This window comes from Coregonus clupeaformis, chromosome 15 (genome assembly GCF_020615455.1).
Source record: "Coregonus clupeaformis isolate EN_2021a chromosome 15, ASM2061545v1, whole genome shotgun sequence".
Taxonomy (NCBI): domain Eukaryota; kingdom Metazoa; phylum Chordata; class Actinopteri; order Salmoniformes; family Salmonidae; genus Coregonus; species Coregonus clupeaformis.
Genome location: NC_059206.1, coordinates 59,364,475 through 59,385,843, shown reverse-complemented (window position 1 = coordinate 59,385,843; position 21,369 = coordinate 59,364,475). Strand labels below are relative to the sequence as shown.

The 21,369-nt window shown below is 43.5% G+C and overlaps 1 protein-coding gene across 1 annotated transcript in view; it reads left to right on the top strand.

The window, feature by feature from the left end:
• Positions 1 to 21,369, top strand: part of LOC121582566 (mediator of RNA polymerase II transcription subunit 15) — a 41,657-nt gene continuing 20,288 nt past the window's right edge. Inside the window, exons 1-5 of the mRNA XM_045225459.1 lie at positions 1 to 197; positions 2,073 to 2,160; positions 2,308 to 2,359; positions 2,471 to 2,497; positions 2,622 to 2,777. Of these exons, the coding sequence (XP_045081394.1) occupies positions 37 to 197; positions 2,073 to 2,160; positions 2,308 to 2,359; positions 2,471 to 2,497; positions 2,622 to 2,777 (484 nt within the window). The 5' untranslated portion in view covers positions 1 to 36. The remainder of the gene's footprint in view (positions 198 to 2,072; positions 2,161 to 2,307; positions 2,360 to 2,470; positions 2,498 to 2,621; positions 2,778 to 21,369) is intronic.

Here is a 21,369-nt window from a genome sequence, read left to right as displayed (position 1 = left end):
TTAAGATTTCCCCATTCCCATTTTCTTGTGACCAGAATGTGCAATCCGCACTCCGACCTGCCAAAGGCAGCAATACGCAACACAGCGTCTAGTGTGCCGAAAATTCACACGAAGAAGAAGACGTCTGCAATGGAGGTCCCAGGACCAGATAGCGACTGGAGAAGCCCTGCATTCCGACAGAAAGTTGTTGCACAAATGTGAGACAATTTTGTTTTATTAACATTGTTTGTAATATTTTAGTTACTCCGCTATTATCACTACAGTGGCTAGCTAGCTCACCACAACTTCAGTCAGCGCTAAAAGCTAACAAGTTAGCAGTTAGCCAGCTAGCCTGGGCAGCCGCTAGTGGGCATGATGGATCAGCCCATAAGCGGCTGCTCAGGTTACTAGCCAGCTAGCTATGAAACATGCTTGATATGAGGCCGTAAGCCAAGCGTCATCGGGGTTGATGCAGTTAGCTACATGTGTCCGTATTGGTATTTGCCATAAAGACTTAGCTAATTACAGTTTTTTCGATACGTTTTGAGACGTTTAGCTAATTGGGCTTTCAGCTAAAGGTTAGTTAAACTAGCCAGCTAGCCTTCGCTGTCTTTGCTTTGTTTGCTATGTAACTTCGGAGAGGTTTAACGGCGGTTGGCATCCAATTGATGTTGCATTACCGCCACCAACAAGACTGGGATATAAACCGTTATAATTTGATCCACAAAATGAAATAACCAACACTAATTTAAACCCACCACCCTATTCCACTATTTAACCCTATCTGGCCCTACCCCAGGACAACGGCCTGCGAGGACAGGACACCACCACTCAACATGCCCTGTAACTCTTCTGAAGTCAAATTTCGTACCCCCAAATACTTCTCTGCCACTGCCACCAAATCTATTTTATGTGACTTACGTTCCATCTCTGCTGTACAGTTGATAACCATAGCTATGAACGCTTAGAATCAAACCTTACTGAAGCATATATCACTCATTGACCTATCCCTCTGTGCTGGCACAGATCTACTATTCACAGGGATTCTCTCAGGATCCCTCACCCTTGATCCATCTTCCTCTACTTTTTTCACTGCCTCAGCATACGACACCCTCTGCCCATACTCTGACTCTGGCCACCTCAACCCGCCTCTCAACCGGACACTTCTGATCTCCAGCACAATGTCCACCCCTACAATTAGCACATACTGCTTATTTCCCCAATACTACACAGTCTCATGATTTTCTGCACACTTCTCCCACCTAGGAACTTCCCTCCTACACACTGCTGCCACATGCCTATAAGCTTGACACCTGTAACAAAGTAGTTGCGTGACACGGAGCGCCTGCTCCTTCTGGTTGGAAGAAACACACACAAATATCACAAGCCCACTACGTGTTACCTTCACTGACTCAACTCCTTTTCCACCCACCCTGAAACCACAAATGGATCCACCAAAAGGCAAAATCTCACTCCTACTGGACCAGATTCTTCTTTATCATGTCCATCGATGCCAGGTGCGGGCTCCGACCTCTTCACCACACCTTCCACTTCACTTCACTCGCCATCACTCACTTCCATTTCACCTCCAGCATTCGACTTAGCGTACTGCTCACTCTGTTTGTACTTGACATCAGTCTTCTTCACCCCCCATCTCCCTTTCTATCGGCATCTTCATCAAATTCAACCTCTGCTTTCCTCATTCTCTTCAACGCCTTCTTCCTCTTTTTCCTCTTCCATTCCTCACAGCTCAAAACAGAAGACTGTCTTCTGCAGCTTAGGTAGCGGCAGTGAATCCCCACACTCATAACAGAAGTTCCTGTTGTTCCCGCTTGTCTCTGTAGCCTTTTTCCACTCGACTGTCCCCATAGAATCTGTGTTCCTGGATCCGCCCCTGCTATGTAGTTAGCTAACTTTAGTTAATGTTAGTTAGCGAGATGCTAGCTACAACACAAACCGCGGTGACATTCCTGCTTGGCCTCACTTGGAATAAAATGCACTTCATCTGCCAGGAATGTAGCTAATATCATTGGCATGTGTTGCTAGCGAAATACAGCTGGCAAAATCTATCTGAATCGCTTCCTCTTTTTCAGTGAAGAGGCGATAAGAAAGGCTGGGACTGCACACACAAAGTCCAGCAATGATATGGAGAACCATGTTTATGTCAAAGCCAAATCTAGAGTGAGTGAATGTTTTTAATTTACACACACCTAGTAACCTCATCATGGATCATCAGACAACACTCTGTAACATTGAATATGAGTAACTGTAATTACTATAATGGCCATTTCTCATCTAATAAGGGTATTGTTGTTTACTTCTGAACAGGAAGAATACTTGTCCCTGGTAGCCAGGTTGATCATTCACTTCAGAGACATTCGTAAGTACCCCACATACTTTTTCTATCTGCTATGTATGTCTAGCTCACGTTCATATTTTTCAAGACAGCTATTCTGTCGAGTTACGTAATGGACTATGTTTTGTTTTGCAGATAAAAAGGCGCAAGGAGGAGGTCCAGGTGAGTTGTGTTGTTATTATGCAAAACATGTTCTCCATTACTAAAATACATTCAGAAGAATATCTACATTGCTACACATGCCACTGCCCAGGTGTAAATGTACATATTGCCTCCCCTCTTCCAGATCCCATGAATGCCCTGACAAATCTCACAGGTGTTCCAGGGGTTCCAGGGGGCATCGGTATGGGGCCTCGGCCACCTGGTGCGCCCATGGGTGGCATGGGGCAGATGCAAATGGGTCAGCATGCCATGGCAGGAGTGGCTGGAAATCCTCAATCAAGTGAGTGTATCTCTGAAGCTATTTAACTTTCTCACTTCATTTCATGGTTATACCATGGCATTGTTGAATACTCGTTTCTGATTGGCTTGAAGGGCATTCTAGAGCAGTGTAGGCTCCTCAGAGGAGGAAGGGAAGGACAACCTCAGTGAATTTCATAAAAATAAAAATGGTAAAACATTTAAAAAGCTATCCCTTTTAGATAAAACTAAACTAAATATAATCACGTCACCAAATAACTGATTAAAACACACTATTTTGCAAAGGTCTACAGTAGCCTCAACAGCACTCAGTAGGGTAGCACCATGGTGTAGCCGGAGGACAGCTAACTTCCGTCCTCCTCTGGGTACATTGACTTCAATACAAAACCTAGGAGGCTCATGGTTCTCACCCCCTTCCATAGATTTACACAGTAATTATGACAACTTCCAGAGGACGTCCTCCAGCCTATCAGAGCTCTTGCAGCATGAACTGACATGTTGTCCACCCAATCAAAGGATCAGATAATTAATCAAGTACTGAAGGCATAAGCTACAGCTAGCTAGCACTGCAGTGTATAACATGTGGTGAGTAGTTGACTCAAAGAGAGAGAAAGACAATAGTTGAATAGTTAAACAAATTAATTTCTTCCAAAATGAAGGAGAAGCAAGAGAGAGAGAGTTTTTTCAGTTTCACTTACTTAGCTAGCAAATGCAGCTAACTAGTTTAGCCTACTGAAACACCCTGCTTAGAGGGATGCTATTTTAGCTAGCTGGCTATGACTTTCCAACACAACACTGGAACTCTTCCAAGTCAAGGTAAGCTTTTGGTATTACTAATTTATTGCCACCAGGGCCCGCCGGTGTAACTGCTTACTGACTACACTAACGTTACTGCATGATTGTAGCGGGTTTACTAACATATTAGTTCTATTAGCTATGCTGACTATGACGTTACTTTAGCTTATATGGTGACAACAATGTAGGCTGTGTGTAGCGGTTTGGCTTGGAACGGTTTTTTCGCCTGGTCACATACAACTGATGTGTTGTGCATTGAAGTCCACAAGCGAAGGGAAGATAAGGAATACAATGTGGCTGTTATGAGCGTGAACAGGGGTGTATTCATTCAGCCGATTCTGTTGAAAAACATTTCTAAAACAGAAGCAAACGGAACAAAATGGGGATAAACATACCTGAATTTGTCCAATAGAAACTCTCATTTGCAACTGTTGGACTAATGATTACACCCTATATCAGCTAGGTGCAGGCAAGAGTGTGCAAGGCTGTATTCAATGTCACTGTCTGTCACCTCAAATTTGTCTTGACCTGTGTGCACCTACGTTGTAAACTTTCATTAATAGGCTAGGTTGTATCAACCTCATGATGGGTGTAGGGAAAATTCAAGTATCATGTAGTAGCTTAAACCTATCGCTGTTACATTGAACTGGGTGAATGGAATATGAATGAGAGTCATCCAATATGCTGTAATAGAAATAAGGCCATGCTCATGAAAAAAAAATCGGCACTGTTCTAGAGTCTGCATTATTTCCCTATAACGCACAGTATATCAGCACGGTAGAATTCAATGGCTATAGTTCATTCTTACATGTTCTATGTTTTGAGCTGCTTTTGAAAATTTGATTTAAAAACATTATTGGAATTGAATTATTGGAATTGAATTGAATTCAATTTGCATAATAGCAAGCTAGGACTGATGGTTTGGTTAGCTAAACTAGCAAGTCTGTTTGTTTGGTTAGCAAGGCAACTACTGTAGCTATCTAGTAAACTTGCTAGCTACTTCAGTGGATGTTGAACACATTTCTACATGTAAATGAACACACATCTACCTGCAAATGAACACATTTCTGACAGCGTTTTAACTACTTTGCAGATATGAAACAAACAGACAATCATAATATCAGTAAAACATATAACATTCCCAGTTTATGCTTCAAAACCAACTTCATAAGAGGTTTTAAAAATAGGTTCTATTTCACAAAAAATTCCATGACGTACAGTAAGGCATTGTTATTATTATTTTTTATTATTATTTTGTTATTGTATAGTTATTTATTTATTTATTTATTTTTTTTTTTTTTTTTTTTGGGGGGTAGATCAGCTTTAATATTGCAGATAGATTGTAACTTCCATCAATGTAATTGTCTGCATCACTTCCAATCCCTCATATGTTTTGTTCCCCCCTGCAAATATATATATATATATATATATATATATATATATATATATATATATATATATACACTGCTCAAAAAAATCAAGGGAACACTTAAACAACACAATGTAACTCCAAGTCAATCACACTTCTGTGAAATCAAACTGTCCACTTAGGAAGCAACACTGATTGACAATACATTTCACATGCTGTTGTGCAAATGGAATAGACAACAGGTGGAAATTATAGGCAATTAGCAAGACACCCCCAATAAAGGACTGGTTTTGCAGGTGGTGACAACAGACCACTTCTCAGTTCCTATGCTTCCTGGCTGATGTTTTGGTCACTTTTGAATGCTGGCGGTGCTTTCACTCTAGTGGTAGCATGAGACGGAGTCTACAACCCACACAAGTGGCTCAGGTAGTGCAGCTCATCCAGGATGGCACATCAATGCGAGCTGTGGCAAGAAGGTTTGCTGTGTCTGTCAGCGTAGTGTCCAGAGCATGGAGGCGCTACCAGGAGACAGGCCAGTACATCAGGAGACGTGGAGGAGGCCGTAGGAGGGCAACATCCCAGCAGCAGGACTGCTACCTCAGCCTTTGTGCAAGGAGGAGCACTGCCAGAGCCCTGCAAAATGACCTCCAGCAGGCCACAAATGTGCATGTGTCTGCTCAAACGGTCAGAAACAGACTCCATGAGGGTGGTATGAGGGCCCGACGTCCACAGGTGGGGGTTGTGCTTACAGCCCAACACCGTGCAGGACGTTTGGCATTTGCCAGAGAACACCAAGATTGGCAAATTCGCCACTGGCGCCCTGTGCTCTTCACAGATGAAAGCAGGTTCACACTGAGCACATGTGACAGACGTGACAGAGTCTGGAGACGCCGTGGAGAACGTTCTACTGCCTGCAACATCCTCCAGCATGACCGGTTTGGCGGTTGTCAGTCATGGTGTGGGGTGGCATTTCTTCGGGGGGCCGCACAGCCCTCCATGTGCTCGCCAGAGGTAGCCTGACTGCCATTAGGTACCGAGATGAGATCCTCAGACCCCTTGTGAGACCATATGCTGGTGCGGTTGGCCCTGGGTTCCTCCTAATGCAAGACAATGCTAGACCTCATGTGGCTGGAGTGTGTCAGCAGTTCCTGCAAGAGGAAGGCATCGATGCTATGGACTGGCCCGCCCGTTCCCCAGACCTGAATCCAATTGAGCACATCTGGGACATCATGTCTCGCTCCATCCACCAACGCCACGTTGCACCACAGACTGTCCAGGAGTTGCCGGATGCTTTAGTCCAGGTCTGGGAGGAGATCCCTCAGGAGACCATCCGCCACCTCATCAGGAGCATGCCCAGGCGTTGTAGGGAGGTCATACAGGCACGTGGAGGCCACACACACTACTGAGCCTCATTTTGACTTGTTTTAAGGACATTACATCAAAGTTGGATCAGCCTGTAGTGTGGTTTTCCACTTTAATTTTGAGGGTGACTCCAAATCCAGACCTCCATGGGTTGATAAATTTGATTTCCATTGATAATTTTTGTGTGATTTTGTTGTCAGCACATTCAACTGTAAAGAAAAAAGTATTTAATAAGATTATTTCATTCATTCAGATCTAGGATGTTATTTTAGTGTTCCCTTTATTTTTTTGAGCAGTGTATATATGTGTACATATACATACATACATGCATATCCTTTAAAAAAAACTTTACAACCCCACCACCCCTCCCCTAATTAGAGTAAACTAATGAACAACAACGCTTAGGCCTCTACTTCCAGCTTATACATACTATATACATTTTATGGACACAGTCAATTTTACAATAATTCTATTTTGTTTGTTTTTACTCCTGAACTTCCTCTACCCTCATCCTCTCCTATCATTTTCATGATGTCCATCTGGTTTGCTTCAATATGCCATATATTTCTAACTGTGCTCTTTCACAAAAGCTGTCAACCTATAATCTATATACTTATTATGGACACAGTATGCTTTACATTAGTTATCTTGTTGTTATTAGTCCCATCCTAGCTCCATTCAACACCTCCCATCTATCTCTTAACACCATCCATATTGGATTTCTATTTGCCATATCTTTTTCAAATGGAATGTTTCACAAAAGTTCTGAACCCTTCTATTCTCATTGTTTCTACAGATTGTAAATTGTGGATTTAAAAGAAAACATTAATCATCAGCATACAATGACACCTTTTGTTTTTAAACCCTGGATTTCTAATCCCTTGATATTATTGTTGGATCTGATTTTAATAGCTAACATTTCGATGGCCATAATAAATAGATATTGTTGGCAGAATAGATGGATGCAGTTCAATGCATGATTAATATAATTCACCAATACTTGGTAGTTCAAAAAATATTGCTGTCAGGTTGTAAATCACAGATGGCCTGGTACATTGTTTGCTGCCTCCACCCATTCGGGATGCACCATTTCAGTTTCAATCAAACTAGCTAGGGCAATGATCACAAGCCTGTCATAACGTGGCTAATAGACTAGCGCACATGTGTCAAACACAAAGCCCCTGGGCCGAATAGGGGACACAAGCCAGTATAAAGGAGTCATCAGTTGAGTCATCTACTTCATGAAATTACAGTCTGATGTGCTTGCATCATTGAATTGAACTTCAACTGCGCTGCTTTCGTGTGTGTCCCGTTTAGAGCGCGCAGCGAAGGGAAAGTGTACAGACAGACACAGGCCAAGCTAGGTTACTAAAATGTTGCAGTCTGGCACCATACAGCAATGCTGCATTCAACCGTGCCGCATGCAGTAAAAAAAATAAATGAAAACCATGTTTTAGGTTGAAATGTTACAACAACATATAGATCAGAGCATGTGAGCGGAGTGGAGCGGGAGCGAGCGGGGAGCGCGAGCGGACGGATTTTGGACAGAGCGCAGAGCGGCATTTTTAAAAGGACAGAGCGTCGCCCTATGTCCCGCTCCAATTTCGCTCTGCTCACACCACGAGTCTGAAGCATGCTCAAGCCTGACCCAGAATCCATCTGTGTCTTGCACAGTCATCAACAGTAGACTATTTTCAGTCAAAACTCGGCTCAATAATGGAGTTCACCAAGTACTTCAAAAAGGAAAATGAGAAGTCATACAGGTGTACTATTAATATAAAACTAACTAACAATGATAATGTGGTTCAAGAAAAAGAATGTGGTGACATCGTTTCAGTCAGTAAAGATTCATTTTGGAATCTAAAAAGACACATCTCTCGAAAACACGAAAGTGTGCTATGTGAACACGCTGGGAAGAAAGCAAAAGGTTAGCAAGTTGAATAGGGTAACTTGTAACAAAAGTGTAAAGTAAATATAGCCTAATATTCAAACAAATTTGTTTTGTCATTCAAAGTAGGCCTAATATATGGTTTGTTTAATTTAATTTGTGTCGTCCATGAATTTGTATTTTATAGAGCAAGAGGAGCAGCAGCAGCAACAAGAGAAAGGGGTTGAGGAATTCAAAAGTTTCTTCACTGCACGCAAAGGCCCAACCATAACAAGGGAGAGAAAAAGAGAGCTGGATGTAGCATTTTTTAAAATGATTTACATGGACTATGAACCGCTGAGTAAAGGAGAACGCGAAGGGATGCAACACTTCGCCAGCGCAGCTCAACCGGGCTACACCCCCCCATGCTACAACACCGTACGGGACACACTCATGCCACATGCCCTGGAAGAGATGGAAGCCAAACTGCAAGACCTACTGCAAAATGGTGATGGGCTCGTTCTGTCTGCGGACATTTGGACCAGTAGAAGAGGGCACAGCTTCCTTGGCATCGTGGCCAGTTTCATTGATGGGACGTTCCGGGGGCACACGGTTTTGTTGGGCTGTGAGCACATACAGGGGCACCATACCGCAGATCGTATTTACCAAAAGTATGAAAGTGTACTGAAATATTGGAACGTGCAACGACGTGTGATTCGGGTCGTCACTGACAGTGCCAGCAACATGATCAAGGCATTTAACCTCCTCCCTGGCACTGAAGAGGAGGCGGAGGGTGAAGTGACCGCGGATGCCAGCAGCAGTGCAGAACATGAAGAGGAGGATGAGGGACCACCTGCGCCCTCGCAAGTCCATGTGGAAGTGATAACCTCTAATGTAGAAACTATGATAAATCAGTACTTTACTGTGTCAAATTTACATCTGAGATGCCCCATTCACATGCTTCAGCTGGCGATCAAAGACGCCATTAACGAGCACGACAACATTAATAGGCTGTTAGTGAAAGTCGGGCACCTGGTGAAAAGTGTACGCAAGAGCACCCTGAAAACAGAGGAAACCGACCAATTAGGTGTCCGCCCCACAAATGCCTGCGCCACTCGATGGAGCAGCCAGCTGCGGATGATTCAGTCATTAATCCGGTTGTTCCAAAAAGACCCGTTATGGCAAAACAAACTCAAGTCTAATGTTGCTAACATCACCCTGAATCAAGTACGGCAGCTGACGCACCTTGTCAGTGTGCTGACACCACTGGCAGACCTCACAGACAAAATGCAGAAGGAGCTGGGGAACCTGGGGATGATCCTCCCTGCTGTCACAGAAATCAAATCCCTGCTCACCGATGACACTCACGCTGCACTTTCAATGGGCATCGCTGCTTTTGCAGAAACATTGGCAAACAACATGTCAATTCGCTATGGAATATACTATACTGATAAACATCTCATTTTAGCATCAGTGTTAGATCCCCGTTTCAAGACAGAATGGATAATCCGAGATGAGTCTGTATGCAACAAACTAGGGGAGATCCGCGACCTCCTCATAAAAGAAGTTGAGGAAATGAATGCTCCCAGCGGGACACACGAGACAGACACCCCACCCGCCGCTGACCTGAATCCCGAGCCTGAACCAAAAAGAGCTCGCCTGTTCGGGTCATACTTCAGCGAGCAGCTACACATAACCGGAGACGCCAAAGGTGAAGTCGAAAATTACCTCTCATCCCCGAGACAGAACCCAGACGCAGATGTTATTCGATTTTGGAAAGAAAACTCCACGTCTTTTCCCCGCCTGGCTAAAGTAGCTCGCATTGTGTTCAGCATCCCAAGCGGGTCTGCGAGCGCAGAGAGGGTTTTCTCCGCTGCTGGCCTGCTGTCAAGAAACCACCGCATGAGTCTGAAGCCTCAGACATTGGCCAAACTTGTGTTCTTGAAGGTGAACTCAAAAGAACTGTAGATAAGGAAAGCAATTCATTTTTTAAAATTTTATTTTAAAGTTTGACAATGGATATAAGACAATTTTAATTTTAATCCATGTGCAAGCTGCGCAAAAGTTCAGTTATCAGAATTTTGGCCTAATAGTTAATTTACTTTTAAAACTTTGATGTATAGCCTGTATATTTTTATTTATATAATTAGGCCCATTGATTCGTTTAATTTTACAGGACTTTTTGTGTATATTCCTTCTTACATAGGCTAGGCCTAATTTGTAATTTGAAATAAAACATTTCTATTTGGAAAATGTTGTCGTTGCTCTTTAGTTCTTTGGGAGGTAAGGCTGTGGTTTAAGCTAAAAGTGAAATACATGCAGATTTTTTTCCTTTTTTGGAGCGAGCGAGAGGGCGATTTGAGTGGAGCGCGATACAAACTGCATTGAGCGCTGAGCGATAATGAGCGGACTGGCCTGATGTGGCTTTGAGCGGGGGGAGCGGAGGGGTGAACAGCTCCGTGAGCGAGGAGCTGAGATTCTCACCGCTCCACTCCGCTCATATGCTCTGATATAGATACAGTGGGGAAAAAAAGTATTTAGTCAGCCACCAATTGTGCAAGTTCTCCCACTTAAAAAGATGAGAGAGGCCTGTAATTTTCATCATAGGTACACGTCAACTATGACAGACAAATTGAGAGAAATAAATTCCAGAAAATCACATTGTAGGATTTTTAATGAATTTATTTGCAAATTATGGTGGAAAATAAGTATTTGGTCACCTACAAACAAGCAAGATTTCTGGCTCTCACAGACCTGTAACTTCTTCTTTAAGAGGCTCCTCTGTCCTCCACTCGTTACCTGTATTAATGGCAACTGTTTGAACTTGTTATCAGTATAAAAGACACCTGTCCACAACCTCAAACAGTCACACTCCAAACTCCACTATGGCCAAGACCAAAGAGCTGTCAAAGGACACCAGAAACAAAATTGTAGACCTGCACCAGGCTGGGAAGACTGAATCTGCAATAGGTAAGCAGCTTGGTTTGAAGAAATCAACTGTGGGAGCAATTATTAGGAAATGGAAGACATACAAGACCACTGATAATCTCCCCTCGATCTGGGGCTCCACACAAGATCTCACCCCGTGGGGTCAAAATGATCACAAGAACGGTGAGCAAAAATCCCAGAACCACACGGGGGACCTAGTGAATGACCTGCAGAGAGCTGGGACCAAAGTAACAAAGCCTACCATCAGTAACACACTACGCCGCCAGGGACTCAAATCCTGCAGTGCTAGACGTGTCCCCCTGCTTAAGCCAGTACATGTCCAGGCCCGTCTGAAGTTTGCTAGAGTGCATTTGGATGATCCAGAAGAGGATTGGGAGAATGTCATATGGTCAGATGAAACCAAAATATAACTTTTTGGTAAAAACTCAACTCGTCGTGTTTGGAGGACAAAGAATGCTGAGTTGCATCCAAAGAACACAATACCTACTGTGAAGCATGGGGGTGGAAACATCATGCTTTGGGGCTGTTTTTCTGCAAAGGGACCAGGACGACTGATCCGTGTAAAGAAAATAATGAATGGGGCCATGTATCGTGAGATTTTGAGTGAAAACCTTCCATCAGCAAGGGCATTGAAGATGAAACGTGGCTGGATCTTTCAGCATGACAATGATCCCAAACACACCGCCCGGGCAACGAAGGAATGGCTTCGTAAGAAGCATTTCAAGGTCCTGGAGTGGCCTAGCCAGTCTCCAGATCTCAACCCCATAGGAAATCTTTGGAGGGAGTTGAAAGTCAGTGTTGCCCAGCCACAGCCCCAAAACATCTGCTCTAGAGGAGATCTGCATGGAGGAATGGGCCAAAATACCAGCAACAGTGTGTGAAAACCTTGTGAAGACTTACAGAAAACGTTTGACCTGTGTCATTGCCAACAAAGGGTATATAACAAAGTATTGAGAAACTTTTGTTATTGACCAAATACTTATTTTCCACCATACTTTGCAAATAAATTCATTAAAAATCCTACAATGTGATTTTCTGGATATTTTTTTCTGATTTTGTCTGTCATAGTTGACGTGTACCTATGATGAAAATTACAGGCCTCTCTCATCTTTTTAAGTGGGAGAACTTGCACAATTGGTGGCTGACTAAATACTTTTTTTCCCCACTGTATGTTATTTGAAGTTATTAAATACTTTTTGATTAGGGTCGCAGACTATTATGCACATCTACAAGCATAGCAGCAAAGGCTGGACAAATATTATTTATCTATTTTTGTTTTAATAAGTCAAAATGCTATATACAGCATCATATGTACATAAGTGGACATTATAAAGGGCCATATTTTTTTCTAATAAAACATGGCCCGTTTGGGTTGCAGTTGCACATGTAAAAATTATTACGGCCCGCAAATTTGTTGTGTTTTTTCAATATGGTCCTTGCGCTGATGGAGTTTGACACTCCTGGGCTAGCGTAGCTATTTATTTAGGAAACTAAAAACACAAAGCCTAACTTTAGCTAGCTAACTAGCTGCTAGGAGGATGTAATGTTATTGGAGGAGTGGGTGAGTGACTGATTTTTCCCTCTATTTGTTTTTGGGTGGCTACAGCTTGAGATGCAGGTGTCATTTGGTTAGCTAGCAAGAAATGTGAATCGCTTTGCTAGCTATCTAGTTATGCTGAAATTGAACGACTTCTCCACAGTTAGCATATCTCTTAGTTGTCAAATGTATTTGGCGTCGATCAAATGGGTGGGCAGGCAAGTTCCCATTCAGTTGTCAAAACGTGGGTTGGGACAAGCGTGCATTGGCAGGCAAGCTGCAGAAGGACGAGCAGGCTACTATTCCCCATCGTTTATCAGTGCAATTTTGAAAGCCGACTAGCAGAAAGAGTTTGAGAGGGTTTATCTAATGTTCCCTCGTTAGATTTTAGCTCATCTCGCTCTGGCTAGCATTAGTTGTTGATCTTGTTGATGTGCATAGGCAACTGAGAGCCTACCTTTTAATGGTTGTTTGATCAATGGGACTGTGAATTTCCCAAATGTAAGAGGACTCCCGTGGTACTTACATATCTGTAGAAATCCATTCAGGTGTATTTTGTGGCTTTTGGCGAATGCGTTCTAATGATCTAATGTCGCGCTGTTGCTACTGCCAGTAAACACAGTCCATTTCAAATTGAAAGAGGGTGGGTCCGTGTGGCAAATTACTTATTTGCATATAGGCCTACTGTAGCTCTGATTGGCAATGGCGCACCAGTCTGCGTAGACTCCGGTCTTGAACAAGACAGATGTTTTTATTAGGTTTTATTCACTGCAGTGCCTATTAATTGCCCAAACGCACGGCAGCTTTACCACTCTATATTGCTATAGAATTTTCACAAATGCCTTACTATACGTCGTTCCCAAGCATTCTATGAATTTATGAAAACGTGAAAATGACCATATCTAAGTTTTCGCTTGTCTGAAAATGTTTTTAAAAAAAGTGTAATATTCTTCCCGGGGGTGTATATGAACAGATTTTAATACGATTTCATGTTGCTAAAACGCTGTCAGTTCCACTTTTAAATTATAGCCATGGTATAATCAACTCGGGGCTCTATGTGTTCTCTGGAAAATAATGCAACCCTATGGAAGGTTACAGTGGTTCCTCAATTAAACGTTTTGAGATTATGCCACGGGACATAGAGGTAATTTGTGGTTTAGTACGTTACCCTGCTCCACTGCTTCATTGCTCCAGACCACCGCAAGGGGGAGTTAGAGCGCTGATTATGCTTTTGGGTCCCAAGGCACTAATGTGTCTCTACCTGAATGAATGCTGTCACTGAATGGGCGATATGAACCAAATAGAAACGGATAATTGTGCACGACTTCAAAACTGAATTTGAATTAACTGAATGATGAGGATGAAGAAGAAGAAGAGGGTGATTGAATTTAGAACAATAGTGTAAGAATTGCTATTCCTCTGTCCCGCACGCACACCCGAAAAAATACACTTATTTTTTTGTCTCTACTTTGTCAGAAGAAGCTGTAACTTGACTGTAGCATATTACTTACTAAAACTGTTGTTACACTAATGTTTATTCTAAGTGAAACAAATGTTGTTATATTCCATGATATTCTTAAAATATGTGTTGACTGAATATAAACAGCAAGTGATGTCTGCTAAAGAAATAAGTTGATGGCACAGTCATATAGCGACAACTACATCACACTTGCCCATACCCACTTGCTCACACCCCCATCTCCCGCATCACTCTCTGCCACATGGCCTCAAACTGCACCATTTTGTTTCTCTCCGTCACCTACGCACTTTCAACATTTAGATAAAGCATTTCAAGGCTGACTTTGGTTGATTTTCAGTTTAAGTATACGTTTTTTCAAGATGATTGACGAGAAAAGTATCGTCCAACCTATAGGGTATCTCACTGCACCCTTATATCCCAGAAGAATGGTGCCGGAGGGGGATGGCTGCCTAACCAATTGTGCTATTTTGTGTGTTTTTTCGTATTGTTTGTAACTTATTTTGTACATAATGTTGATGCTACCGTCTCTTAAGACCGAAAAGAGCTTCTGGATATCAGAACAGCGATTACTCACCTCGAACTGGCCAACGTGCAATCACTGTAGAATAAACTGGATGAGCTCCGTTCGAGACTATCCTACCAACAGGACATTAAAAACTGTAATGTTTCACCGAGTCGTGGTTGAACAACAACATCAAGTCTCCCCAAGTTGGCTGGGTTTTCCGTGCATCGGCAGGACAGAACAGCTACGTCCGGTAAGACGAGGGGTGGGGGTGTGTGTCTATTTGTCAATAACAGCTGGTGCGTGATGTCTAATATTAAGGTAGTCTCGAGGTATTGCTCTCCTGAGGTAGAGTACCTCATGATAAGCTGTAGACCACAGTATCTTCCAAGAGAGTTTTCATCTATATTTTTCGTAGCTGTTATCACCACAAACCGACGCTGGCACTAAGACCACACTCACTCCCGAATGGCGCAGCGGTCTAAGGCACTGCATCGCAGTGCTTGAGGCGTCACTACAGACCCGGGTTCGATCCCAGGCTGCGTCACAGCCGGCCGTGACCGGGAGGCCCATAAGGCGGCACACAATTGGCCCAGCGTCGTCCGGGTTAGGGGAGGGTTTGGCCGGCCGGGATTTCCTTGTACCATCGCGCTCTAGCGAATTCCTTGTGGTGGGCCGGGCACCAGCTGGACAGTGTTTCCTCCGACACATTGGTGCGGCTGGCTTCCGGGTTAAGCGAGCAGTGTGTCAAGATGCAGTGTGGCTTGGCAGGGTCGTGTTTCGGAGGACGCATGGCTCTCGACCTTCGCCTCTCCCGAGTCCGTAGGGGAGTTGCAGCGATGGGACAAGACTGTAACTACCAATTGGATATCACGAAATTGGGGAGAAAAAGGGGTGAAAGTACAAAAAAAAAAAGAAGAAAAAAGGACTGCACTCAACAAGCTGTATAAGACCATATGCAAACAAGAAAATGCTCATCCAGAAGTGGCGCTCCTAGTGGCCGGGGACTTTAATGCAGGCAAACTTAAATCCGTTTTACATCATTTCTACCAGCATGTCACATGTGCAACCAGAGGAAAAAAAACTCTAGACCGCCTTTGCTCCACACACAGACACGTACAAATCTCTCCCTCGACCTCCATTTGGCAAATCTGACCATAATTATATCCTCCTGATTCCTGTTTACAAGCAAAAACTAAAGCAGGAAGTACCAGTGACTCACTCAATACGGAAGTGGTCAGATGACGCGGATGCTACGCTACAGGACTGTTTTGCTAGCACAGACTGGAATATGTTCTGGGATTCATGCAGTGGCATTGAGGAGTTATACCCCCTCAGTCACCGGGTTCATCATTAAGTGCATCGATGACGTCATCCCCACAGTGACCGTATGTATATATCCCAACCAGAAGCCATGGATTACAGGCAACATCCGCACCGAGCTAAAGGCTAGTGCTGCCGCTTTCAAGGAGCTGGGGCCGGATTCACAAAACACTACTTACAAAAAACTTAAGAAGTTTCTTAAGGAAAAAAATAAAATAAAAAGTTCTTAAGATAGTTCGTAAATGCAATTCCTTAAAATGTTCTTAGGAATTCATAGTTTTCTTAGGAACTTCGTAATTATCTTTCTTAAGAACATGTGGCTTCTTATGTGGCATTGACATTAGTGACGTGCTTGAAACCAATAAATAAGCCTATGTGACAGGGATGATAGGATTTGGCCCACTATAATAAAGTGTAGATATTTCAATTTTATTACTTTTTTTTTTGCTTTATGTCTCGAGAATAAAACATTTTAGTTGGCTTGCGAACCCTGTATACACACACAAAAAACACTTTATTTTTCACACATTATAGCTATCAGACTAGCTATATCAAAACCAAAAATGGATATCCAAGGAAAGTGCAATAAAAACTTCAGCAAACAAGAGCTTGAAGTGATGGTGGAGGAAATAGCAGCCAGGAAAAGGTTGGGGAGACTTGATAACTGCTGGGTCACTGCAGAGACCAAAAAGAGAGGATGGGCAAGAGTGGCCGAGTCTGTCTCTGCTGTCGGGGGTATGGCAACGGACAGTGACGCCGTAAAAAAGAAGTGGTCCGACATCAAGTCGGCTGTTAAGAAGGAGCTGAGAGAAAACTGGAGGGGGGGGGGGATCGACCATTCATGTGGACCAGCTGGAGGGGAAGGTATTGTCCATGATAATGGTGGTAGAGGGACTGCGGTCGGGCATCAACTCGGACTGCGCGACCGGTAAGTTGGCTAGCTAGCTAACGCGTAACAACATTAGCTAATTAGCCAACATAGCTAACGACGTTAACGTTCTTCTTTGCAAATTGACTAGCTAACTCTAGCTATATAACAGTTCTAGAATATTGTAATATATGGTTAATTACTAGCTAGCTAGATAATGTACGTTTAATTAGTTTTCTTGCTGTATTTAAATGTCCGGTAGCCGTCTGTGGCTGTGGCGCAAGAAAACGTTAATGGTTACAAAAGTATCCAGTCGTGCAGCTAACGTTACACTTGTTTACTTCTCTCATCATATCGAGCCTACAGCTCTTGAAATGTTGTCATGCTGTCACGATGTGTTTGACCTTCCAGAAATACACCGGACCTCATCCAAATGCCCGTGCCCGGATGTGGGAGCCATCATTATGATCATATGAAAGTAGAACAAGCAGAGGAAGGTGTTTGTTTGATTTCTCATTTAATACGTTTATTATTATTCTATAATAAGCCTACAACACATATCATTCCCATAACATATTCATTGTATTTTCTCAACAGATCATCACTGAAGACACAGAGGAGATGCGCCTGTCTCAGATCCTTATCCATCATGACACCCCAATGTACGAGCCAGTACCACCCCGGGCAAGGAGGCTTGCTGGTGTGGAGGAGATGGTGGCTGTCCAGAGGATGCTGCTGGGGGAGGTCACGGCCCTGCGCAGGGTGCAGGAGGAGCTGCTGAAAGTGGAAGGCGAGAGATTAGCCCTGGAGAAGGAGAAGCTAGCCCTGGAGAAGGAGAAGTTTGCCATGTAGAAGCAAAGAAGACTTGAAGAGATAATGTTCTAAAATAAATCTGTTTCGATATCATACAAATCTTATTTTTTGTCATGTGAATCTCCTCCTTTATAAGGTAATTTCTTGCTTGTAGGCCAGCATTGCATCTACCAGCAGCATTGTGGTCAGCGGCAGCATCCTGATCAGGTACGGCTGGTGGAATGTCAGGTATATTGGGATGTGGCATCGTGTTTTGTATGCCGATGTTGTGCAAGATACATGCTGAGGTTATGATCTGGGCTGTATAAAATAACTCCCCCCGAGCGGTCAATGCATCTGAATATGGATTTTAGGACTCTCTACTAAACTCCTCGTTTTCATCTGAGCATGGTTGTATTTCTCTTCTGCATCGTTGTTAGTGTGTAGGATTGGTGTCATGAGCCATGTTTTTTGTCCATAGCCACTATTACCTAAAACCCCAAACATACAAAGTAGTTATATATATATAAAAGAAGCAACACTATTTTAAGTGTGCTGTGGACCACAAAACAATTACACAGGTAACAGGTATCAGGTAAAGAAAGAAAGAAAGGGTTAGTGATTTCTGATTTTTTTTTTACCTAATAGCCATCCATCAGGAATGTGACCTTCCTCAAACTTGATTCCCAGGGCTGAATTTGATACAATGAAGGAGTCATGTGTGCTCCCGGGCCATTTGGCAACAACATTAGTGAAGGCTAGTGTGGCATTGCAGACTACTTGCACATTGATAGAGTGGAAGTTATTTCGATTAACATACATTTCCTCATCACGTGGACCATATCAGGAGAAATGGTGAGACTACATCAGTTACTAATAAGGCCTACTGAAATAATACATTTTGGTGGGGTGCAAACTCTACTTATGTAGACATGTTTTGACAGAAGCTTGTCATCGTCACTGACCTTTATTGCCACATGGGTCCCATCCACAGCACCAAGGACATTGGGGAAGTTAGCCACCTCAAAAAAAGTTTGTTTGGTGCTTATTTGTTCAGCTGCAGTTGATGGGAACTTGATGAGTCTTTGCACATGACAACACAGTGCATCACACACTGCACTAACCACCTGACTCACAGAGGACTGACTAACTCCCACTGTCCCTGCAAGCAAGGCTTGAAAGGATCCCGATGCTAGGAATCTCAGAGCTATCATGATTTGTAGGATGATTGGAAGAGGGCATGATCTCATGGTCTTTCTTTTTAAGTTTTCATTTAGAAGGTCAGGTAAGTACATGATAGAGTGTCGCGGTAGTCGATATTGCCTCAGTAGAACATGGTCAGGGACATGTAGAGGCTCCATCCGATCTCTGAGGGGCTTCTGTGGGTTCTCCCTCTCTCTAGCAGAATAACTTCCATCCTTTAATGTACAGGATCATAGTAAGCTTTGAATCACTAAATATTCCTGTTTAATTATTCTGTGTTTGACTATTGTTATTTTAATAACTTTTCTAATGAATACATTTTGCTTTGGCATCATTTGATTTTATGACCATTTCAACAATTATTATTATAATATTCATTATTAAGTCAAATATGTCATTAAAAGCTTTTCAAATTAAGGTTTACATTTATGTTTTTAGTTATAATATATATATTTTTAAAATGCTCACCTCCTGGGCCCAGTCTGCACAAGACATTGGTTTAGCTGTCCTAAAGTTAAGTACATTTCCTAAAGCATTATTTTCAAGAATCCCATTTCTTAACTTTTTTCTTAGGGAAAAAACATAAGAACATTTCCAAAAACTTTGAGGAATAGCAACTTTGCTTAACTTTCTTCTTAAGTCTATAGTTAAGGAAAAATGGCAGTTAAGAAGACATTTCTTCTTAAGAAGGTTTTGTGAATCCTGCCCCTGGACACTAATCCGGACACTTATAAGAAATCCTGCTATGCCATCAGACGACCCATCAAACCGGCAAAGCGTCAATACAGGACTAAGATTGAATCCTACCACACCGGCTCTGATGCTTGTCGGATGTGGCAGGGCTTGCAAACTATTACGGTCTACAAAGAGAAACCCAGCCGCGAGCTACCCAGTGATGCGAGCCTACCAGACGGCCTAAATTCCTTTTATGCTCGCTTCGAGGCAAGCAATACTGAAGCATGCATGAGAGCTCCAGCTGTTCCGGACGACTGTGTGATCACGCTCTCCGTAGCCGATGTGAGCAAGACCTTTAAACAGGTCAACATTCACAAGGCCGCGGGGCCAGACGGATTACCAGGATGTGTACTCTGAGAATGCGCTGACCAACTGGCAAGTGTCTTCACTGACATTTTCAACCTCTCCATGACCGAGTCTGTAATTCCTATATGTTTCAAGCAAACCACCATAGTCCCTGTGCCCAAGAAAGCAAAGGTAACCTGCCTAAATGACTACCACCCGTAGCACTCACGTAGGTAGCCATGAAGTGCTTTGAAAGGCTGGTCATGGCTCACATCAACACCATTATTCCAGAAACCCTAGACCCACTCCAATTTGCATATCGCCCCAACAGTTCCACAGATGATGCAATCTCTATTGCGCTCCACACTGCCCTTTCACACCTGGACAAAAGGAACACCTATGTGAGAATGCTATTCATTGACTACAGCTCAGCATTCAACACCATAGTGCCCTCAAAGCTCATCACTAAGCTAAGGACCCTGGGACTAAACACCTCCCTCTGCAACTGGTTCCTGGACTTCCTGACGGGTCGCCCCCAGGTGGTAAGGGTAGGTAACAACACATCCGCCACGCTGATCCTCAACACGGGGGCCCCTCAGGGGTGCGTGCTCAGTCCCCTCTTGTACTCCCTGTTCACTCATGACTGCATGGCCAGGCACGACTCCAACACCACCATTAAGTTTGCCGATGACACAACAGTGGTAGGCCTGATCACCGACAACGACGAGACAGCCTATAGGGAGGTCGTCAGAGACTTGGCTGTGTGGTGCCAGGACAACAACCTATCCCTCAACTTGATCAAGACAAAGGAGATGATTGTGGACTACAGGAAAAAGAAGAGGACCGAGCACGCCCCCAATCTCATCGACGGGGCTGTAGTGGAGCAGGTTGAGAGCTTCAAGTTCCTTGGTGTCCACATCACCAACAAACTAACATGGTCCAAGCACACCAAGACAGTCGTGAAGAGGGCACGACAAAACCTATTTCCCCTAAGGAGACTGAAAAGATTTGGCATGGGTCCTCAGATCCTCAAAAGGTTCTACAGCTGCATCATCGAGAGCATCGTGACTGGTTGCATCACTGCCTGGTATGGCAACTGCTCAGCCTCCGACCTCAAGGCACTACAAAGGGTAGTGCGTACGGCCCAGTACATCACTGGGGCCAAGCTTCCTGCCATCCAGGACCTCTATACCAGGCGGTGTCAGAGAAAGGCCCTAAAAATTGTCAAAGACTCCAGCCACCCTAGTCATAGACTGTTCTCTCTGCAACCGCACGGCAAGCGGTACCGGAGCTCAAAGTTAGGTCCTAGAGGCTCCATAACAGCTTCTACCCCCAAGCCATAAGATTCCTGAAAATCTAATCAAATGGCTACCCAGACTATTTTCATTGCCCCCCCCACCCCTCTTTTACGCTGCTGCTACTCTGTTTATTATATATGCAAGTCACTTTAATAACTCTACTTACATGTACATATTACCCCAATTATCTCAACTAAACGGTGCCACCGCACATTGACTCGGTACCGGTACCCCCTGTATATAGCCTCA